The 18,505-nt window shown below is 33.4% G+C and overlaps 2 protein-coding genes across 3 annotated transcripts; one reads left to right on the forward strand and one right to left on the reverse strand.

Annotated features, from left to right (window-relative positions):
* Positions 1-1,655: 1,655 nt before the first annotated feature.
* LOC104104506 (oleosin 1-like) lies at positions 1,656-2,060 on the forward strand. Its single transcript, XM_009612612.4, has one exon. It carries the CDS (start codon positions 1,656-1,658, stop codon positions 2,058-2,060), a length of 405 nt encoding a protein of 134 aa, XP_009610907.1.
* Positions 2,061-2,673: 613 nt separating this feature from the next.
* Positions 2,674-17,037, reverse strand: LOC104104507 (ubiquitin carboxyl-terminal hydrolase 3-like). 2 transcript variants are annotated; one of them, XM_009612614.4, is made up of 9 exons: positions 16,880-17,037; positions 16,184-16,315; positions 16,033-16,071; positions 15,100-15,205; positions 14,569-14,627; positions 14,407-14,481; positions 14,032-14,080; positions 6,690-6,766; positions 2,674-2,929 (listed from the first exon to the last, which is right to left on the reverse strand). In XM_009612614.4, exons 1-9 carry the CDS (start codon positions 16,949-16,951, stop codon positions 2,843-2,845), a joined length of 696 nt encoding a protein of 231 aa, XP_009610909.1. In that variant the 5' UTR covers positions 16,952-17,037; the 3' UTR covers positions 2,674-2,842. The 2 variants fall into 2 exon arrangements, with proteins under 2 accessions (XP_009610909.1, XP_009610908.1); XM_009612613.4 differs by having other exon boundaries at positions 15,100-15,211.
* Between the last annotated feature and the right edge of the window lie 1,468 nt (positions 17,038-18,505).

Consider the following 18,505-nt stretch of genomic DNA (forward strand, 5'->3'; position numbering starts at 1 on the left):
TACAAAAATATTATCAATTTAAGTATGGAAAAAGTCGTGCAATTTCGAGTAGTAACAAGTGTTTGGACATTTTCATGATGGATGCAACTTCTGTACTTGGTAAGAACACGCTCATCAATGCTAAATGTTGATTCTGATGCTACAGTAATAATAGGAATACTAAGTACATCACGTGCCATCACTGAAAGATCAGGATATTTTCTAGAATGATCCTTCCAATACATGACAATATCCATCTCTTGAAACTTCTCAAGATCAAGCTTTGGTTCCTCTAAGTAAAGATTCAATTTTGACTTTTCATCGCTAGAGGGAGTATCATCCTCAAATGCTTTGAATTCCTATGAAGTTAAAAATACGACAATACATATAAGAACAAATAATAATAATAATAATAATAATAATAATAATAATAATAATAATAATAATAATAATAATAATGCAATAGAGTTAGAAAAATATTCAATTCACAACAAAATGAAAATTACTTACGCTGAATATTTTGAATCCCTTAATGGTTCTACTTCTATCTTCACTTGATGTAGTCAGAGTACTAGAAGAAGCACTAGCAACATTTTGCTTGTTTGCATAATGTTTATAGAGTTTATACAATTAGGCCCACGGCCCAGCCCAGCCTCAGTCAAGCTTCACTGGCCACGGGCCACAGGCTTACTCGGGCCGGGTTTAAAAGCCTCATTTTAAAATGGGCTTCAAAAATTCTAGCCCAACCCTGCTAAATCACGAGCTGGGCTGGGCTGGCCCAACGAGCCAAGCCCATATTGATGGCTCTAATCTTAACTCATGTTGTATTAATTTAGGAAAAATGATATTGTATAACCACTATAAATAGCCGAAAAAATATATAAAATTTATATATTTTTTGTATATATATATATATATATATATATATATATATATATTCTGTATGTTATATATAAATTTTATATATTTTTCGACTATCAAATATAATAATTTCTGACGCGAGCTAAAAATAATAATATCCCGTTAATTTAGACCATCAGGTTTTTTAAAAAGGAGAGCAATTCTCAAAATACTTTTGACTGGGAGTAGTAGTAGTTCCATTTATCATCATACTTTTTGTCTTTGTCCTGAGAAACGTACTCCGGAAAATACATTTTAAATTCATTCAAACAAATTTATACCATTTCACACAATTAGCGCTTGAGTGTGAAAACTCAAATAGACAGCAGTGACTCAGAGAATTAGAATTCAGCTCATGACACTTGGTTTCGAAATGTATGCTCCTGTCACCGAATGTAAATCAATACTTTATCATGACCTGAAACGAATATTGCCACATTTTAAAAATTAGAGATTTCCTATTGATAAAGTCGCCTGCAAATATTTCAAAATGCCATAACTAGCCAGCTCAATTTCAGTCTGTAGAAGAAACGTTACGTGTCAATCAACAAAGACCTCTTTGTCATGCAAATTCAAAACACTCAACACGTAACACCCTTCTATCTGTCATGTTACAACCATTGCAAATCGCAATCAACTTCTTCACTCTATATTACCCATATCTCTCCTCTCTGCTTTCTCACTCTTCATCTATATCCTCTCTTTTCTCTCTACTGAAAACTCCATATAGCCATTTCTATTTCTTTTTTCATTAATTCTCACAAGGGAAAAGAATAATGCAGATTCAACCACGCCCTGAGCAGCAGCTCTCTCGTCAGGTGGCCAAGACCACCACTGCTGTCACCGTGGGTGGCTCACTCATGGTGCTCTCCGGCTTAACGCTGGCGGCCACCGTTATCGGCCTAGCTATCGCTACCCCTTTGCTGGTGATATTCAGTCCTGTTCTTGTACCAGCTGTGATAACTGTTGGGTTGATCCTTGCAGGTTTCTTGGCTACTGGTGGTTTTGGAGCCACTGCTTCTTTCGTTTTCTACTGGATGTACAGATACGTCACAGGGAAGCATCCGATCGGCGCTTCCAAGATTGATTATGCGAGGGATAAAATTGCGCATGCAGCACATGATGTGAAGGAGAAGGCGGAGCAATTGGGACATCAAGCAGGGCAACAGATTAAGGGTTGAGAGATTTTCTTATGCATGCATGTGCACCTTTTAATTGTTTGTTAATCGGTTTTGTGTGAGAATGTGAGTCTCGTGTTTGTTGGATAGGGAAATGTTGTTGGATTTTGTGGTAGCCGTTACTGGTTCTGTATCAAGATTTACTTTCACTTAACGAGTCTTCTTTTGGTTTTACCCAAATCTTGTTGAGTCTGATTTTGGTTAATCCCTAATTTTTTTTTTAGTTCCGTGGTACATTCGCTATTTCCCCCTCAGAACACAAACGCAAAGTTGCAACGAAACCTTGACAGGAGGAGGTTAATGCTTTTAGACAAAACAAATAAAACTGCAAGGTCTGACCCGATTTACTTTGTTATCTGAACGGAAAAGTCAACATGCACCGATTGATAATTTTGAGTAATAAACACAAATTATCTTTTAAGATTTTGCGTGATAGTAATGGACCATTTCCTCGTCAATTTGCGTTTTACCTTTGAACTTCTAGGTAAGAACCAAATATGTAATCTACGACCAACCTAAGCAAAAGCCTGGCAGTGACAGCAGAAAAATTATTGGCCAGCCGTGAAATTACTGCAAACATGCAACGGAGTTATACGCCAATAGTGGAAATACTCAGTTTCTCGGAAGTAATCTGATTGCACATATATGCATCACCAACAAGAAAGAAACATGGTACGAGAAAGCAGGAAAAGGTGTTGTCAACGGTGAGAAATAAATACGTATTGTGCTCTTATACACTAACACTCCCAAAGGTAAAATCTCAGCCATAAAGCTCTCTGTTCGGTTCAAACTCTTTTTGAAATGGCAATAACGTTAAAGTTGATTGAGTCTGGATTTTTCTCGATCATCTTTTGGATAACTTTAGCTGAATCCTGTAATAAAAGAGAAGGCAATACGTCAACATGATATTTCTAAAAACTCTGTCAATGTAACTAATGCAACCATAGTAGCTACATGATGGGCAGATGAAAGGGACCAGACATGTTTGTTTTTTTTTTCAAGAAAGGGCACCTATTTGTTCCGGTGCGAAATCATAAACAAGCTTTATCGAGGATTGCTATGCCGCCTCCATCTTTAGTAACAGAATAAACTAAAAGCAGCTAATGCATCTTTCAAATGACGGAGTGCAGTGCGTCTGTAATGGAGTTGATTTTCAGTGGCTATGTAGTTTCCCTCTTGAACTGTCCCACATCCTTGAATAGTTTCTTTTTTTTTCTTCCTTACAGAATGTAAAACTCGTGACATAATCCTATAAATCTAATAAGCTGCACCAACACTATCTAAGAGGATGAACCTAGCTCAATTAGGAACTAAGCTAGCGTTTGGCCATAGATTACCAAATTTGTTTTGAAAAATCTATTTTGGGTGAAGTTTGGCTTGAAGATGTTGGACATACGTTTTCAAAACATATTTTTCAAATTTATTTTAGAAAAATATGTGTGTTATTAGGGATTTGGCCCAAAACCAGCTATTGAGCTGGTTTTGGGATTTGAGATTTGGGATTTGGAATTTTGTCAAAATATAAGCAAAATCTATGGCCAAACATGTATTTGCCAAATAAAACTCAAGTATATTTTGGCAAAATCTATGGCCAAACGGGTCTTAGAAAATGCTAGGAAATCCCCCGAGGCCAATTACCTGCACCCAGTTGTTTCAAGGTGCCATTCTACCTGCTACTTATTTGTTGTTCTTACACAAGGACTATAAATCATTGATTTGTTCTTAATATACAACTAGTAGCCGTACCCGCGCGATGCGTAGTTAATATTAATTATATTAAATTATGATCGGACTTATTTGAACATATTAAATCATATTGCTTTAATAAATTTCAATTTCATCTTATTTGTCAATATGATATACCCAATAATAAAAAAAAATTTGTCTGCACGCTTTTTTTTTTGTAATACAAGAGAAGATATATATTTTATTAATGTTGAAATATTTTTTATTTTAAATTTTATTCTGTTGTTGTCAATAATATTATCTAAATTTTAATGAATAAAATCTCTATTAAATTAAAGGGATTTATATAGTCAATTAGTTATTTTTTGTTATGTATTTTTCTTTATTATATTATCCAATATTTAATATAATTGTATTGTTAATAGAAATTTTTATTAGCATATTACTTTGTTTAATATTTTTGTCTACTTTTTTTTGTAATATAATAGAAGATATATATTTTATTACTCTTGAAATACTATTTTTATTTTAATTTTATTCCAATGTTCTCAATAATATTGTCTGAATTTTAATGAATAAAAGCTCTATTAAATTAAAGAGACTTGTATAGTCATTGAATAACTTTTTTGTTTTATTATACTTATCCAATATTTAGTATTTTTACATTGGTAATAGAAATTTTTATTAGCATATTACTTTGTTTAATATTTTTGTCTACTATACTTTCTTTTTGTAATATAATAGAAGACATATATTTTAGTACTCTTTAAATATTTTTTATTTTAAATTTTATCCTATTGTTCTCAATAATATTATCTGAACTTTAAAGAATAAAATCTCTATTAAATTAGACTTATATAGTCATCGAATAACTTTTTTGTTTTGTATTTTTCTTTATTATATTATCCATATTTAGTATTATTTCATTGTTAATAGAAACCTTTATTACCATATTACTTTATTTAAATTTTTGTATGCTACTTTCTTTTAATAATATAATAGAAGATATATTTTTTTATAATTTATATATTATTCTATTATTCTCAATAACATTTTCTGAATAAATAAACTTTGTAGTTTTAAAAAGAAAAACAAAAATTATTAAGGAAAACAAAGAAATTTTGAATTGGCATTATTTTTTGTAATTTTAGTTTTTTATTTTAAAATAATTTTAAAACTCCAACTTGAAACTACCCTCCAATTTGAATGGAGGGTTGTTTTTGTTAATTTTTATTTTTTATTATAAAATATTTTATTTTATTATTTTATAAATATTTAAATACAAAAATAATAACCAATAACTAATTATTAACTACTTAAACCATGTGGCTTTTTTCTAGGCTACCACTTGACTTAAGGAAATATTTTTTCCTCTCCTTTTAATAATATATAGATATAGATTATGCAAGGTTCCCTTTACACATCAGAAATGGATTAAAAATGTTTGTGCCAAAATATTAAAGGAATTCTACAAACGTTCGGTTAGAAAGAAATATATCTCCTTCCAAGTCTGGATATATTGGCAAGAATGGAAATCTTCAGTCCGCTTGAATACATGTTCCGATCCATCTTGATGGGCCAAGAAGGGCTTTAGTTCAAAAATTCAACTACATGGAAGGCCTCCAAAGATGGATATATTTAAGGATATTTAGAGGGTGGTTGGATCGGCTTTTAAAAAGTAACTTAAAAGCTAAAAGTCATAAGTTGTTAATACCCAACTTTTGGCTTTTGACTTATTTTTGTACTTTTTATGCTTAAAAGTAAGTGCTTTTAAGCACTTTTTATCATTGCCAAACACTTCAAAAACTAGAAAAGTGATTAAAAGCCAATAAGCACTTAAAATAAGCCAATCCAAACACCCTCTTAACTTGGCAACTTACAACACTACACTCCCGAAGGAATATATCAAAAGCATATATCAATTAGTCAACTAAATCTTAATCTCAATTTAGTTTGGATTAGCTATATGAATGAATCCTCCATACCCACTCTGCTTTAGGTCCATCTAATTCTAATGCTATAATTTCTGATAATAGGTAGTTAGAAACAACCCAAAACTACATGTTCTGAAAATGCCACACTAATCTCTACAGCCATACAGGTCATCTCACCAAAATAAAAGGACTTCTGAAAAACACTAAATTCAACGTAGGAGTAACAACAACTAAACCTTAATTCCAATTAATTGATGAATTTCTTGCTTTTATTCTATTCTATTCTCTTCTTAGATAAATCTACATTGATTTTGAACGATGGGAGATCTTCTAAGATAACTTTCTTTGATCAGTAGATTTTCTAAGATAACTTTCCTCACTTTGATTTTAGATCTATCTATTTCCATTTTATCCCTTTCAAACATCATATGTCACACCTAAATACCGGTACATATAGAGTTCTAGCTTTCGAAGAAAATAGGGCATTTCCATTTTTCTTTGCGACAGTTCTCTGGCTCAACTTGCTTACATATAGGGTAGTACAATAACTAGTATGCCTTAATCCTTAACAAAATGACGTGTAATATGAATCCTCTACATTCATTCATCTATTTGCACCCATCTCATTCCACTACTCCATACCTAGGAGGACATATTCCACGAATTCAATATCGTCGGGTATCATGATAATTTACAAGTCTCTCTTTTCTCCAGATTCCACAAACAATATACCGCTTAATTTTGAACAGGTAGAGTGCCACTTAATTTTCAATTTTTCCATCACAACTATTTTTGTAAGATTCAAAAAGTTCCATACATCTGTTAGGAAAATTAAGGGGAATTAGGTTTGGTTATGAAACACGGAAATTAGACCAGATTTCCCCAACTATTTGGACTAAATTATCATCAGGCAGTGAACTTAAAAAGAAAGCAATCACGAAATCTATTATGTGATGCTTATGAAAATACATTTTCCCTCTCCTCAAAGGAGAGCAGGGACGTAATTACTTACCTTCAATAAGCTGTTTGGAGAGGATGCACCATGTGAAATAGGTCCTGACCTCCTTCCATCAAGCTCGTAGAGTTGTCCTGCAATATGACAAACTTGTGTAACTTTCAATTCTTCAGCCACCAGGAGCTGGTTCAAGCAAAGCTGAGTTGTCTAGACAACAATCACTATTATTGAAGTTGTGGACAAAAGACATAGTCCCTCTTTTTTATGACAAGTAGAACCAGAAACAAATAATGATGCAATATGTTTGATCTCCCATGACGTTAAATGGCTCCTAGTGCTCCCTACTTTGTTATTGTTAAACAGAGGGAAAAGATGTTAGCCTCAAGGTTTCACATATTGATTTTGATGATACCAAACCAACATAACCTTTAGTAAAAGAACATTTACTTGTGGTAAATTATATTTGAACAGGTTTGCTAAAAGAAGAATGATCAAAGATGATATACATAAGACTTGCAGAAGAATGAAGGAGATATAGAAGATATAAAGAAGGAAAGCCCAAAGCTAATGGTTATGTTATAGAAGCATACTATGGTAAAAGATTGTGAAAGAGAAGCAGCTTGGAAAAATTATATTCAAAGGATAAGAAGGAAATATTTTACTGGAAGGAGATAGCATGGAATATTTTAAGGAGAAAATCTACTATGTTGGCCAAGGAATCAATTAGGGAAAAGTTTTGAAAAACTCATCAGTACTTACTCAACAAAGGAAAGAAATTATACATCAAGTTTATTGGATACTTTTCAAGATACAAATAAGTGGAATTGGGCAAGGAAATATTTACTATGGATTGTGATGGAAGTAAGAACATTCTTACTACTACCTATATTTTGTAAAGTATCTGAAATTAAGGAAATGCTATCATTCAGAGAGATCTCAGCAGTGAAAAGGTCCAAGTTCAAGAAGACGCATGTGACTAGATTCAAAGTGATACGAATCAAGACCCAATGGAAGGACGAGGATCTTGAAATTCTCTTGGGTTGCTTAAATAAGAGCTTGCACTTGTACATATGAAAGAAGAGTTCAAATGGAAGAATAATTACTGTGGAAAAAAAATTTCCAGTGGAAGGAAAGAGATACACTTGCTACGAGTTTGGTATGACAATGATAGATTTGCTACAATACTAGAGAAAGGAAGCTATTGAATGAATTACTACAAACTTTATCTTGAAAGGAGTAAATCTTGGGGTCTGATAATAAGGACGTGCCGGCAGGGAATCACTATGCTTATTCAAGGAAGGAGAATTCAATTTATACTGATGCATGGTTGAAGACTTCGAATAGCACTTCAAATGGAAAGCCTTCATTATGTGAATATACAATGATATTATCTACTCCACAAGGAAAGAAATCAAAGGAGGTTAAGGCATGGAATCTAGAAATAATCATTCAATTTATTGGAAAATATATTTGATTCCTTTGGCAAAGACACGTCGTCAATCAAAAGGTACAAGATATAAGGAATCAATTCCTATGATTCAATGATTGGTGGAAGGACTTCAAATCAGTCAATTTATAAAAATGGAAAGGAAGAATTAGAAGGTCCAAAATGGATTGCATAATTCAAACTTGTTCTGTCAAGGAAACAACAAAGATGCCACGTTGGAAATCTTACTCAATCAAAGGAGCAAAATCTTCCGATTGAAGATATCGAAATTAAGGAGTCAGCGAAGGCACGTCCAACGGCCAGAAGCTATCGAAGACTATAAGAAGAAGAGACTGAAAAAGAAGAAGCTACGCAGCATTCTATACAATTGTCTATCCAACTACAAGTTCTTTATTCTACTCTTAACAAGTATTGTAATTCACTTTTAGTAGATTTACTGTGTACACAAAAGAGTGAAGAGAGACGAAAAAATATTGGAGAGGTAATGTGTCTTGAGAGGTTGTGTCATTGTTCGTTTCTTTGGTGAGCGGGTGAAAATCAAAGGGTCGTTGGTGAGAGAGTAAAAAACCAAATTACTGGAACCGTACTTCAAGAGGGATACCCAACAAGAAGGCCAACGTACTTCAATAGTCAATACTATAGCCATTGGAAAGAAAGAATGAAGGTTTATGTTCAATCAATAGATTATCGAGCCTGGCTAGTTATTCAGAATGGACAATGCTTATTCCGAACAACAGTGATGGAAAGAAGCTTGTAAAAAGGGCATCCATATTTGACTACACAAAAGAACAGTTGGATATTATGCAAACAAATGCTAGAGCAATCAACATGCTCTATTGTGCGATTAGTGAAGAAGAATATAAGAAAATATCCACATGTGAGACTACTAAGAATATATGGGACAGATTGGAAAATATCCACGTGGACACCAACAAAGTTAAGGAAATTGAATCCAAGTCAACTCTTGAAGAATCTGAAAAATGATGAAGATCGAACAGGCTTGGCCGTGATACCCAGGACGAAAAAAAAAAAGAAAGAGTAGAAAGAAGCAGAATATAAAATCTCAATCCATCCAGAATCATCAAAAGAACCGCAAGAATGAGGTTCAACAACAAGAGAACATATGCTGCTACGAATGTGGTAAACGTGGACATATGAAATTAAAATGTCCTAACCTAAGAAGAAGAATCATAGAATCTCAACTTGGAGAGACGAGGATGATCGAGAAGAAATGACAAACATATGTCTCAAGGAAAGAGGAGAATCTGACAAGGTGTGCTTTAATGCTATTTTGGATTGTGATCTCAAGTAAAAGAATCACAAATCCTGAAGCGACGAGGATGAATCTGAAGAAGAAAACAATCACGAAAGAATGGAGAACCTGTGTTTCATGGCAATGGGAGACAAGGTATGTCCTACTCCTATTACGTATTGCGATAAATGTGATGAATTGCAAGAAAATATTGAATTGGTTCTCAACGACCTTGAGAAAGTTCTTAATGAATATAATAAGTTGAGGAAAGAGAAGAAGAATTGGGAGATCCAACTTGAAGAATATAACAAGTTGAGAAATGAAAAGAAAGACTGAGATATTCAGCTTGAGAATCTGGTGAAGAACAACTTACTTCAAGAAGAAAATTCTGAGCTTCGCAAACAAATAATCAGCTTTCACAAATTCTTAGGCCACTACTTTGATCGATCAAAGTCGACTTATTGTCTTAACAACTATAAGTCAATTGAAAAGGGATCTACTAGTGGACATCTTATTTCAAACAAGTTGACTAAGGAAGTTACAAGTCGACTAATAAGGCATCTGCAGGTAAGTACTCTTCTTCTCATATTACATGACACTACTGTGGTAATTCTGGATATAAGGCATTTGCATGTAATTATGCCAAAAATCATGTTAGATCAAAATTTATTTGGAGACCTAAACAGTTACATGTATCTCCAATTATACAAGCTACTAACAATGAAGGACCCAAAAAGATTTGAGTACCAAAAACAAACTAATTTGTTTTGCAGGAATTCCTACATCCAGCCATAAGAAGGATCAATGATATTTGCATATTGGCTGGTCGAGGTACATGCTTAAAGATGCTTCAAAGTTCATATATATTCTACAAAGGATAAAGGAACTATGTCGTATGACCTAAAGCTGAAGTGACCGGTATCTCTAAGGTTTATTTAAGTTCTTCTCGCTGCATTAGGTGATGCATATCTAGTTATTGGTTCAGTGAAGTATATACTTATTAGTCACCTATATACAGTTTGAGTCCACTAGCTACATCACATTGTTATTCTATTCAGTGTTATTTTTATCCATGACTTAGAGACTTTAAATAGCTTGAATACATGTCTTGCATGAACTATGCCAATTGCATAAGATATTAGGAAGTAAGCATGTAATCTTTTTGATATCATACAAACTTGATTCATGCCTACATGTGTCTTAGATTATTCTTGAAGTGAATCATTTGTGTAATATTTACTTTCTTGGTAAGAATACTAATACTTCACTCAAGACCAAGAAAGTTATTTAACTTTGAGGCCACTTCTGCACATGAAACATTTTGGGCAATACTCAAAAGCTGGAAGACGAAAGAATGAAGAGCATTATTCCGAGAACAAGCAATAAGCCAATAAGGCTACGTTTGCACAAGTTGGATAAGGAATATTTGTGCTAAGCATAACGAGTTCGGCTGAAATCATTTGAATGAATCGAAGTGTGAGAATTCTATTACCAAGCCAAGTGAGCTACTATCATTGACATTCAGCAACGAGCATGATGAAAATGGTAAGGTTGTGAATAGCAAGGATAAACTTATAGCCCAAGGTTTCACAACAAGAAGGTTTGTTTCTTCATTGAGATTATTGGTATATGATATCTTTATGGTCATCTTATAGAGTTTTTAAATATTTTTTATATGTTTGAAATGATTTTATAATTGAAGAATATTCTTTTTAAGCATCCCTAATGTTGAGAGTTTTCAAACAGTATTCATGCGACCAAGAAGTTTTATTTCTCTTCCCAAAAATGATTTTTGAAAAGCATGTAATTGTATTTTTAAAGTTACACAATTTGTATTGACGATATTATATTTCGAAGTACTGATATAAAGTTGTATCAAGAATTCTATAAGATTTTGCGAGGTGGTCAAATTCGAGATGAGCATGAGGGAAAATTAACATTCTTCTTCAAGCTCCATGCCAAGGAAGAAAATGTTATTAACCAAGCCAAATGAACAAAGAGGCAATTCAAAAGATTTGGTTTGAAGAATTCAATAGTCACAAATTTTCCTGTGAATCCTCTACTTCTTTGGACAAGGATAAAAGTGGTGGACAACAAAAGCAAAAGCAGCTTATGTCACTTATTTTGGAAATTCATTTGCGCAATGAAAGCAGAGCTCTTCAGCCACATCTGCAGCTAAAGGTGGATATATCTCCGTGAGAAGATATTTCCTCATTTGAGGGGAAAAAATTGGTATTGGTAATGATATTATATATCATGTATCCTTTCATGGTAAAAATAATCATCTAGACTCTTATGTGATTATTTTATGTGTTCCCAAGTATATGTTGTACTCTGCTTAGGTTCCAACAAGCTACAAATACTTTCAGTCAATTCAAAGTACTTTACAATATTTGTGCCCTAGCATGAATGAAAGTCTTTTAGTTATTTGTGTATATGTGCTTCATTATACCTATTTGTTAGATGGTGCTTTGAAGGATTTAATCAATTTGTGAGTCTTCATTCAAGACTTTGCCAAGTCTTTCAGTGAATTTTTATAGACTCAAAACACCTTCTACTACTAATGTTTTTTTAAATGCTTTGTAAAATTACTCCATAGACAATCTAATGTGACTGTATTTTTCTTGCCTTGTGTGCTTATATGTTTGGTAATGATTTGTTGGACTTCACCTTTTGCTATTAGTGGCTTACATGATTAAATGCTTTCACATGATACTTGGATGCTTATGGTCATATGTTGGCACTTGTGGTTGGGAACCCAAATCTACCTCGTTCCCCTTTTGATGATGACAAAACGGGGAGAAAATATGATACAAAACTTTCCTTGAAAAGGTTATTGATAAAATGCATGAAGGTAGGGGGAGCATGACTATGGAACCCTTAGAGTAAGGGGGAGCCTTTACCTGCCATGGAAGAATAAAATGCATGAAGGCAGGGGGAGCGTGACTATGGACCCTTAGAGTAAGGGGGAGCCTTTACCTGCCATGGAAGAGTAAGCTCGATATAAGCGGGACATTCCAGGGAAGTAACCAGTCTATCTAGCTTATTACTTTAGATGCACTTTAATTAAATTTTTGATGCAATCTTCATGTTTTGTACTCAATGGTTTGCCATCATCAAAAAGGGGGAGATTGTTATCCCCAAGATTTCACATATTGATTTTAATGATACCAAACCAACATAACCTTTAGTAAAAGAACATTTACTTGTGATAAATTATTTTTGTACAGGTTTGCTAAAAGAAGAATGATCAAAGACAATATACAGAAGATTTGCAGAAGAATGAAGGAAATATGGAAGATGTTATAAAGAAGGAAAGCCCAAAGCTAATGGCTATGTTATAGAAGCATACTATGGTAAAAGATTGTGAAAGAGAAGCAGCTTGGAAAAATTATATTCAAAGGATAAGAAGGAAATATTTTATTTGAAGGAGATAGCATGGAATATTTTAAGGAGAAAATCTACTACGTTGGCCAGGGAATCAATTATGGAAAAGTTTAGAAAAACTCATCAGTACTTACTCAACAAAGGAAAGAAATTATACATCAAGTTTATTGGATACTTTGTAAGATACAAATAAGTGGAATTGGGCAAGGAAATATTTGCTATGGATTGTGATGGAAGTAAGAACATTCTTACTACTACCTATATTTTGGAAAGTATCTGAAATTAAGGAAATGCTATCATTCAAAGAGATCACAACAGTGAAAAGGTCCAAGTTCAAGAAGACGCACGTGACTAGATTCAAAGTGATACGAATCAAGATCCAATGGAAGGAAGAGGATCTTGAAATTCTCTTGGGTTGCTTAAATAAGAGCTCGCACTTGTACATATGAAAGAAGAGTTCAAATGGAAGAATAATTACTGTGGAAAAAATATTCCGTGTGGAAGGAAAGAGATATACTTGCTACGAGTTTGTATGACAATGATAGATTTGCTACAATACTAGAGAAAGGAAGCTATTGAATGAATTACTACAAACTTTATCTTGAAAGGAGTAAATCTTGGGATCTGATAATAAGGACGTGCCGGCAGGGAATCACTATGCTTATTCAAGAAAGGAGAATCATGGTTGAAGACTTCGAATAGCGCTTCAAATGGAAAGCCTTCATTATGTGAATATACAATGATATTATCTACTCCACAAGGAAAGAAATCAAAGGAGGTTAAGGCATGGAATCTAGAAATAATCATTCAATTGGAAAATATATTTGATTCCGTTGGCAAGACACGTCGTCAATCAAAAGGTACAAGATATAAGGAATCAAACAAATACAAGCTTCTACTACATTTTCACAAGAAATTACAGCTAGTGAAATGTGAAGTGATGGAGATCCCAGACCCTCTAGGTGCTACTGTGCTCCATATCAAAGGAACACCTTAAACACATCGTGCAGACAGCTACAAATGGAGGACTTACAGTTGACTCCCAACAATACTCAAAAAAAAAGGTAAATGAAAACTTTCTACACAAAAGCCATATCAATATATACCAGCAGTCTAGCAGAAAGTTTGTAATGCCCAAGCATTTAGTTTACACTCCCGATGACAAATGACTCCCTTTTTAACTAAAAAAGCAGAATGCAGAATTCTATGAATCACAAAAGCATACATATATCCCCCCCCCCCCCCCCCCCACACACACACACACAAAAAAAAAAAAGAGAGAGAGAGAAGGAACGGGGTGGAGAAGGAAATACCATCAGCACATGTGAAGCAGATGAAATGAGTGTTCACATCCTCTGAAGCCTACAGAAAGAGATCACAAATTGATCCACACAACACATGAAAAACATCAAAAAGGAAATATAGACATTGCATTATGTCATATACATAGGATTGTTAAACCAACAAAAGGACTTATCACTTCCAATGGACTAATCTATACAAATAATTTATATCTCTTCCGTTTACAGGATTTATGATATGATTTCTTTTACGCTAGTAGTAAACCTACCACCATCCTACTTCTTTAATCAAACTTCCTACCTCTATGCAAGCTCGCATAGGTGGAGTTAGGATGAGAACTGTTTATTTGAGATATACAAGAACAGATATATTTTTCAATTTCTGACCTCAGTTTCACCAGCAGTAGCTGCCACTGAATGAGCAACTTCCATTTCTCTATCGTTTTCAAGGAACAAAGCACGCTGCAAATTTATACTCGAATGGGTTAGGCATTGGATGAAGAGATGGATGTGACTGGTCAGTAACTGCAATGAAGCCATAACTGATACCTGCATTGGGTCCATGCTTGCAGTTGATTTAAAGAACCTATCCAAGAATGATTCCTCGGCTAAATAACAAAAAATAAGCATGTCAAAAATGGGGAAAAAGAAAAAGAAAAAGAAAAACAAGGACAGCAAAAAGGAAGAGAAAAAAAGATATTGATAAACATGAAGAAAAAATAAAGTATATCTTCGTAAGTTGACAAGAATGTCAATAATGAAGGAGCTTTGTGTAATTACCATAGTGACAGAGAATTTCGTCCAACCACCAAACACCTCAAGGTCTTTCCCAGTCAGGCCTTTCACCAACTATGTTAATGGTTTGAACTAAGAGCCTTCCCCTTAACACTATCATCAATTATGGCATGACAAAACAAGCTCCTAAGAAAGAGTAATATACAACTTGTGCGACTATCCAGTTATGGTACTACCAGAAACTGATAAGGATTCCCACCTCTAAGATCAAACAATTAATGCAAAGACTAGAAACCTACATGATGAGAACCAGTTCATGAAATACAAAAAAATCAAATGGCTTACTAAGTTTTATCTGAGAGGTGATATTCCCAATAGCGTGAAGAAGGCCAATTGTTCCACATGCATTTCCCACTGTTTGTTTCATGAAGTAAACTGTACTACTGGGATCCTGCACCTGCCAGCAACATCTCAAGAATAGTTATGGAATTATGAAGCCAAATAAATGGCATAAATGCAAAATACGCTCAAACTGCTACAGTGCAACTCGGTCAAATAAGTAGAAAAGAAACAGATTATCAAGTATCTGAGGACAATTAGAGGGAAAAAATGGATGTTGTAGTGAGGACTGATTTATGTGAGTGGTGTAAATACAAACTAAAGATCCTGTTTTCACCAAGCATCACCTTGCAGTGTCTATCAAAACCCATTTAGTAAACAACCTGTCTAACGGACCACCTAGACACAGTGGTATGATTTACGAAAGCAGCCAATCAAGAAAAAGCCACAGTTCAAAGAACTAGAGAATATTCTACAGAGCAGGAAAACAACCAAAAAGGAACAGAGGAAATAATCAGATCCAAGACAGAGAAAGGACTTTGGCAACTGATAAGGACCGCCCACCCCAAACTCAAAAGAGATAAGAAAAAAGAAAAAAGCGAGGGGGGGGGGGATTCCTAGGATGAATGATATACAAAGTTTCACATCAAAAACTGCATTAAAGTAAAGCAGGGAAATGACATTATTAACAATTGACCAGACACTGGCTAGTAGCGTACTCAGAAACAAGAGACTTCATGACATAATTTGACTAACCGAATCAAGTTTTATCTTACTACCATGGAAACAATTTGATGTGCATCAACTGTACAATGCATGAAGAAACTTAAGAGCTAAAGTTCCTGTTAGCATTCATCCATAAGAAGAATAAAAGCTAAAACAGAAGCATTGAATTAAAAGACACGCTGTAATTTATAAAGCAATGGTCATTAGAATCACCTTTGTTTTGCTGTTTTCTTGTATTCTCTCCTCTTCACTCTGTACAAACGACATTAATTAGCTGACCAGAATCATGACATTTATACCAGTTAACATGAAACTAAACTACAAATCTTGCACGTAAAACGTTAGATTGATAATAACACCAAACCTGTGATGTGAGAGGATAGAGAAATAAAACAGCAAGCACGGGCTTCGGCACCATCTCCAGAAGTTCTTCGTCTAACCCATAAACATCACAACACTCTGCCTCGTCAGATGGAACACCAAGACCCCACAGAAACTGCTCAATGAAAAAGCAAGAAAAAGTAGAAACTTCATTACTGTCATTATACGGTTTACCCCCTTCTCATTTGTATATTTTTTTATTAAATGCTTCTCAGCCTGGGTTAAGAAATACCATCTCGTTGTTGCTTCACATACTGAAGCCAAACTATATCAAATCTACTTCATCAGCTAAAGGGTATTCACCACTTCATGACATAGTATGAAATATACTCGGTTGATCAAATTAGAAGATACAAATCAGATTTTGAGGTTTACTGCATTTTTACTTCTAATTACACCATTAATCTCCCAGATCCCATTTTACTTGACAGTATTACTACTTTGACTACAATTTTTAGTATGTTTTTTAACTGTCTTTAACTATTAAAAAAATATGACTTTGCAATTTTTAAGTATCAGTATTACTATTAAAAAGTTAAGGAATATCCGATTTGTGATCAAGAAAAATTGGCTACATCATGATTTTGGTACGAAGGGTGTATTAGGTTCATTCCAGTCAAGATTGTAAATATTATTTGAAATCGAAGAGATAAGCGAGAGGAGTGAAACAAAGGGGTACCTGATTCATGACATCAGGGTTAGCTTCAAGAGGAAGCCATCTCTTAGAGCAAGCACTATCACTATCCGCCATGGATTTCGTTTCCTCTCTATTTTTGCAACAAAAACCTGTATTGCATTCTACTACGACCGCTTTGTGCCCTTTTATATATAGTTTTGGGAAAGACTTTATGGTGGTGTTTTTATTGTCATAAGAAAAATAAAATTATGGTGGACCTTTCTTCTCAAATGTATAACATATTGAATGACATATTTCTATACTTAATAACATATTCAATGATATATTTTTCTTCACTTTTCATGTCTATATAAAGGCCTTATAATAGATAAGAAAATACACACAATTGAACAAGAAAATCTCTTTCTTCTCTCTATCTCAATTTCTTGTTCATGTTTTACTAAATTGCTTTTATTTCATAACATGTCTTGTTCATATTTTACTAAATTGCTTTTATTTTATAACACGTTATCAGCACGAGTTGCTCATTTCATTTCATGATCTTCTACGTCAAGACTATGTAAATTATAAGCAGACAATGAGATCAAGTACAATAAAAAATATCTTGGATGATAATATAAAGATAAGTTTTACATCCATCTAAACCCATTCATACTTTCATATCTTTGCATTAACTTTATGTGAAGTGTTTATTTAAAAAAAAAATTTTATTGTATCGAGTGAAATAAAGAACTGGAAAGGTATATCTTTATTTGCTATATCTCTTATAGGACAAAGATAATATTCCAGCGTATATATATATGTTCTGACCGTTTACATACTATGATAGATCATTATTAAGGTAATTTAATAATAATATTTTTACCTTCACATAATGTATTTCATTGAAAGCAAAATTATCAAATATGTAGGTGATTTTACAGTACCTTGCAAATTTGACATTCGAATATACAATCAATATAAACTTATTATAGTTATAATTTATAATAGTCACGGTTATGCATTAAGCCTTAAATATTTTTGCTGGAAACATAAGGCTCATTCCTCCGTATTGAATTTTTTTGTGAAGTTCTTATAGTCTTTGAAATATAAGTGGTTATAGGTTATCTGCACCTTTCCACTAGTTAATTTATTAAAATATAAAAATAATTGTATCATTTAAAAAAAAAATTGGCATATATCCTAACTAACATTTTTGTTGCAGAGGAACTGTTTCAAGATTGAAATAGTTATATAAGTCTTCTTGAAAGTTAATTTACTTATGCCTATAATTATGAAGTAATAATACTTTAAAGGCCCGAGTGCAAGTCCTAGTGAATTTTGGCCTATTATGCCAAAGATTGAGGGTAAGACGATGTGTTCAAGTCCCAATGCACTATGTTGATGAAAAGACGTTGGATTCAAGTTCCAACGCATTATAGCCTAGCATGTCTTTATATGGGTAAGCCATTGGGTTTGAGTCCTAATGCACCATATTGATAATAATAATAATAATAATAATAATAATAATAATAATAATAATAATAATAATAATAATAATAATAATAATAATAATAATAATAACTAAAGAAAAATAATGTATTTTTCATGAAAAAGCATGAGGCTTGTCCCACTTAATTTACTCTATTCTTGAAGTGAATGTGATAGTAGTGCATGATAAGTCTAAAT

This window comes from Nicotiana tomentosiformis, chromosome 6, assembly GCF_000390325.3.
Source record: "Nicotiana tomentosiformis chromosome 6, ASM39032v3, whole genome shotgun sequence".
NCBI lineage: Eukaryota > Viridiplantae > Streptophyta > Magnoliopsida > Solanales > Solanaceae > Nicotiana > Nicotiana tomentosiformis.

What these genes read in the sequence shown, in the direction of transcription:
- LOC104104506 (XM_009612612.4), top strand. Translation starts at nt 1,656, where the DNA reads ATGCAGATTCAACCACGCCCTGAGCAGCAGCTCTCTCGTCAGGTGGCC.
- LOC104104507 (XM_009612613.4), bottom strand. Translation starts at nt 16,951, where the DNA reads ATGGCGGATAGTGATAGTGCTTGCTCTAAGAGATGGCTTCCTCTTGAA. An exon ending in CTACTGCTGGTGAAACTGAG is followed by an intron (nt 14,081 to 14,406) that starts GTCAGAAATTGA and finishes CTCTTTCTGTAG; the next exon opens with GCTTCAGAGGATGTGAACAC. An exon ending in CTCCAAACAGCTTATTGAAG is followed by an intron (nt 2,930 to 6,689) that starts GTAAGTAATTAC and finishes CTTTTATTACAG; the next exon opens with GATTCAGCTAAAGTTATCCA.